At 56.2% G+C, this 4907-nt stretch overlaps 1 protein-coding gene across 1 annotated transcript; it reads right to left on the reverse strand.

The window, feature by feature from the left end:
- Nucleotides 1-332: 332 nt before the first annotated feature.
- Nucleotides 333-1294, reverse strand: LOC104461305 (sodium/potassium-transporting ATPase subunit beta-1-interacting protein 1; the record flags this gene model as incomplete). Its single annotated transcript, XM_010072878.1, has 2 exons — nt 333-413; nt 1157-1294. Coding segments are annotated over 2 exons (219 nt in total), but the record flags the coding sequence as incomplete, so codon positions are not given.
- Between the last annotated feature and the right edge of the window lie 3613 nt (nt 1295-4907).

Below are 4907 nucleotides of genomic sequence, written 5' to 3' on the forward strand. Positions count from 1 at the left end.
CTTCACCCCATAAAATTAATGAGCACCTCGCAATTCCTGACTCATCAGCATCGTTAATTTTGCTCTCTCACCTCAAAGGCCCCCCCACCCCCAGCACCGCTGTCCGTCTGTCCATCCCATGCACGCCTGGGTGCTGGGTGCTGCACAAGGACCCACCCCAGCACCCAGGTGGGTGCTTTGCCACCAGGGTGGGGGCACCCCCAGGTTCCAGGTCCCTTTTCGGGGCAGAGGAAGGAGGAGGAGGAGGATGGTAAGTGGGAAGAGGGCGGGCAGGATGGAAAGATGGGGGAAGGCGGATGGGGGGAGGAAGAGGAGGTGGGGGGGGCATTTACCTGCGACAAGCGTCCCACCTCCAGGTAGAAGCAGATGATGAAGGCGTTCCAGCCGACCCACAGCACCAGCCACACTGCGTACTGCCGGGAGAGAACAGGTCGGGGCACGGCACGGTGAACCAGCATCCCTGCCTGCCCTCCTGCATCCCGCTGGATCCGTAATGTTTGGGGTTGGGATGGGAAGGGACCTGGATCCGCAGGGATTTGGGGTTGGGGATGGGAAGGGACCCGGATCCGCAGGGATTTGGGGTTGGGTATGGGAGGGGACCCAGATCCAGAATGTTTGGGGTTGGGTACAGGAGGGGACACGGATCCACAGGGATTTGGGATTGAGGATGGGAGGGGACCCGCATCCACAGGGATTTGGGGGATGAGGATCCGCAGGGATTTGGGGTTGGACATGGGAAGGGACCTGGATCTGGAATGTTTGGGGTTGGATACAGGAGGGGACATGGATCCACAGGGATTTGGGGTTGGGGATGGGACCTGGATCCACAGGGATTTGGGGTTGGGTACTGGAGGGGACATGGATCCGCAGGGATTTGGGACTGGGGATGGGAAGGGACCCAGATCTGCAGGGATTTGGTGGATGAGGATCCACAGGGATTTGGGGTTGGGTATGGGAGGGGACCCGGATCCAGAATGTTTGGGGTTTGGGATGGGAGGGGACCCGGATCCACAGGGATTTGGGGTTCGGTACAGGAGGTGACCCAGATCCGCAGGGATTTGGGGTTGGGTACAGGAGGGGACCAGGGTCTGAGCCATCGCCAGGGGTGACGATGCTGCATCGGGCCCCAGGGAGCGGCATCCGTGGCGGTACCTACCATCATGAGGTATCTGGATCTGTACTGGATGGTCCCAAAAATCCCCAAAATAACGGCCATGATGTGTAAAAAATTCGCCAGGATGGGAGCCCACTGGTAGCCCAGGAAATCAAAGATCTGCCTCTCCAGCGCCGCGACCTGCGAGAGAGCACAGGAGGAATTAAAGCACCGGTCACCGCAGCAGCTCCTGGGACGCTAACAGCAAAGAGCAGCCGGTAATTAATGGGAAAACCCCCGGATAATTAGTTGCAATAGGCTGAAACGTCTGCGCGATGCATCGGCCGGCGGTGGGTGAACACACGAGGGGTTTGAGGAATATTCGGAGCTGAGACAAGGGAGCAGGGAGATGGCAGCCTGGCGCCCTGCCAGCACCCCCCGTGCCTCAGTTTCCCCATCGCTCAGGTCACCAGCACTGCTGAAAACCACCCTCCAGGCTGGGTTTAACCCTGAGCTCAGCTTTTCCAGGGGAAACCTCTTGCTCAGGTCGTGCACGGGGTCGCTCGGTATTTTCCAAGTGGTTTTTCTGCCCATCCTGGCCAGCTCCTCGCCTGCCATCCATCCCCTATTTAACGCCACCAGGTTTTGATCATCGTTATCATTTGTAATCCATTAATAAGGACGTGATGCAGCTTCATAAACCCCATGGCACGCAGAATCAGCGATGGCAGCGGGTGTGACCCGCCCATTATCCCGGTGCTTACTTTTGGCTCCATTTGTTCCCGTCTTGGGGTTTATTACTCTTAATTCCAGGACTGGCGTAAAACAAGGTGGTAGCAAAGGTGAGGTAGGAGTGCTGGAGCACCCACTGACGGTTTTAAGTTAAAAAATGGAGATTTGATCAGTCTATGGTTTTTAAGGGAACTTTCAGGGAACTTTGGGGTGCATCGGATGCCGCAGTCCCCAAGGGCAGGGGGACAGGGCTGCAGCGATGTGTCTCCAGCAACCTTACAAACCAAAAAACCCTCTTTACACGTTTCTTTTTGCCAGCCCAGCCCTGTCTCATCGCTCTTTGAGATGCCCCAGATTCACCCAATAAAAGCCGCGAGCTGCGGGGTTCCGAGTCCTCCCCGCGGCACCGTGCCTCAGTTTCCCCTCCTGGTGCAATGCCTCCCATCCTGGCAGAGAAGTGGGAGTTTATCCTGAAAAGTGGAGGAGAAAATGGGCTTCACGCCCCCCCCGGCAGCTTTCCCCAGTGATCTGGGTTTAGGGCAGCTCCATCCCCGTGCTCCCATGGGCGTTACGGCTGGAGGGGGGCCCCCAGGGCGTTACGGCTGCAGGGCTTCCCCGGGGCCCTGCCGCATCCCTGCCCATCCAGCCCGATTTAATGTGTCCTAATTACAGAGGGGGAATAAATGAAGTGGCAAAAGCCCTTCCTTAAGTGTTTCGTGAGGATGAGGCATGGCTAACGCATGTGTGCGCACCTGCCGGCCGTGCCTCAGTTTCCCCATCCATAAAGCATCACACACTCATTAAATTGGCTTAATGAGGGCTCTAATTAACGCCGATTTTAGCCCAACTCCATCCTGCCAGCGGGAGGAAAGCCAAAAACAGAGTCCAGGACCGTCGTATCCCGTTCCCTACCCCAGGATAGGATCTGCTGGATCCCGGGTTCAGTTAAAACCAACGCAAGGGGACGGAGCAGCCAAGCCCGGGCAGCCCCTGGATCTGCAAAGCCGGGATCAAGTTTGTGTTGAAGCTTAATTCACTTCCACGCTATTTAAACTCTCAGAGGAAACAGCCTTTGGAAATACTTACAAGCGGGCCGTAAATCTTTTTAAATGGAGGAATGTAAATAATAAATGATACAAGGAGCGTGGTGCCGGGGGGTTTATAGCCAGCCATCGATCCGGTGGCTGCTGACAGAGCTGCTCGGCAGGAGCTGGATGCAGAGGCTGCGAGTTTTGGGGACCAGAGAGTCTCAGAGCCCAGGGATGGGAATGGGAAGAGCCTCTGGGAGCATCCCATGGAGCTGGAGTGATGCAGCTCCTTAAATCCCTCCGGACAAAGAGCAAATCTTGGTTTTTTTTTCAGCCTCATCGGATCCTGCTTCAGGTTCAGGAAAATCCAGAGACACAGCACAGATGCTGCAAGTCTGCGGCTCCCCCAGCGCCGGCTGCCTGCGAAGCACCAAGGGCATCCCAAGGGCAGGGCAGCAGCCTTGCACCCAGTTACATGAGTGGGGAAACTGAGGCACGGCCACACTCTGGGGTTGGGGGGGCACAGATTTGGTGATCTTCGCCCAGGGCATTGCAGGGCTGAGCGAGGTCCGTCTTCAGCTCAGACCGACGCTCCTGGCTTGCTCCAAGTGCTTCTCGCTGCTTGCTTGGGCTGGTCCAGCACCTGGAGCATCCTCGCCCAATCCTTCAGGGGTGAGACGTCCCTGGCAGAAAACTTCAAGACCCCCAGGATTTCCACGCAGCCTCAGCCAGCTGTCAGTTAAAGCTAGCCCTGAACGCGAGAAGAGCAGCAAGCAACCCAGCCGCGGGGCTCAGGGTCACCTGCAAGGCCAGGGGCTGTCCTGGTGTCAGCTGGGACAGAGTTCCCTCTCTTCCCAGCAGCTGGTGTGGGGCTGGTTGGGTTTGTGCTGAGGAGAAGCTGATCACACACTGATGGGCAGAGCTGCTGCCAGGACAGTCAAGGACTTTCCAGCTTCTCTGCTGTGCCCGTGTCTGCAGGGGCAGGAGGAGCTGGGAGGGAGCACAGCCCCAGTGACCAGCCCAGGATTCGACCTCAGGTTCAGGACTGAGACCCAAACTGGCCGACGGTCTGTTCCATCCCATGCCCATGGCCAGGGGAGAGGGGAGGCTCTGGACGGAGGGGATCTTGCTCACTCTCTTGGACACTCAAGCTCTTCTCTTTTACAGGATTGTGGTTTCAGGACTCTCCCTGCTCCAGGATTGTCATCCAGGAATGGGCTAAGCCTTGGTCACTGGTTGGTGAGCAGCGTCACTGTGCATCACTAATTTGTATATTATTGTTATTGTGATTATCATTATTATTATCATTATTGTTTCCAATTTTATTCTAGTTTAGTTATTAAATTGTTCTTATCTCACCCCACGAGTCTCTTTTCCCTTCACCCCTTTAATTCTCTCCCCATCCCTGGGAGAGGGGAGGGTGAGCGAGCGGCTGCATTGTGTTTGTAGCTGGATGGGACAAACCACGACCGGCACTCTGCAAGCTCTCCGGATGCTCTGCAAGAAACCTCTGAGCAACCTGGGGACTGGCAGCATCTGATCTTCCCAAACCCAGGTGACTTGCAGAGCTCAGAGCATCCTCCCCAGGCTGTCCTCCTCCTGTAAGGCATATTTCCCATGATGATAGCAGCCTCACTAATGACCCACCCTCATTAACACCCTGTTCCCCTCTCAGCTCTCACTGCTGCTCTGCCACCCAAGCCGTGACACTCCTGGGAGTGTGGGACTGGGAACCACACACCATCCCGCTGCTAATTAAGATAAACCTGGAGCTGATCAATGCAATGAGTTTTAGGGTTCCCTCTTAATTAAACACTCTCTAGCTTATCGATCAGCCCCAAAAGTTCCCTTTGCAGCAAATTACATCAATTAGTCGGGGGCAGACGAGCACTAGAGTCCCGCTAATTGAAATGCCTTGCCTGCAATGATTTTATTCTAATCAAGAAATCGAAGCGGGCGAGACGCGGGGAGCAGGCTCCATCAGTGCGTGGCAGTCTCCGGGGAGGAGCACGGCCAGAGGGGACACACATGCAGCCCCTTGGGGACAGGAGCTG

This window comes from Pterocles gutturalis, unplaced genomic scaffold (assembly GCF_000699245.1).
Source record: "Pterocles gutturalis isolate BGI_N339 unplaced genomic scaffold, ASM69924v1 scaffold2556, whole genome shotgun sequence".
Taxonomy (NCBI): Eukaryota; Metazoa; Chordata; class Aves; order Pterocliformes; family Pteroclidae; genus Pterocles; species Pterocles gutturalis.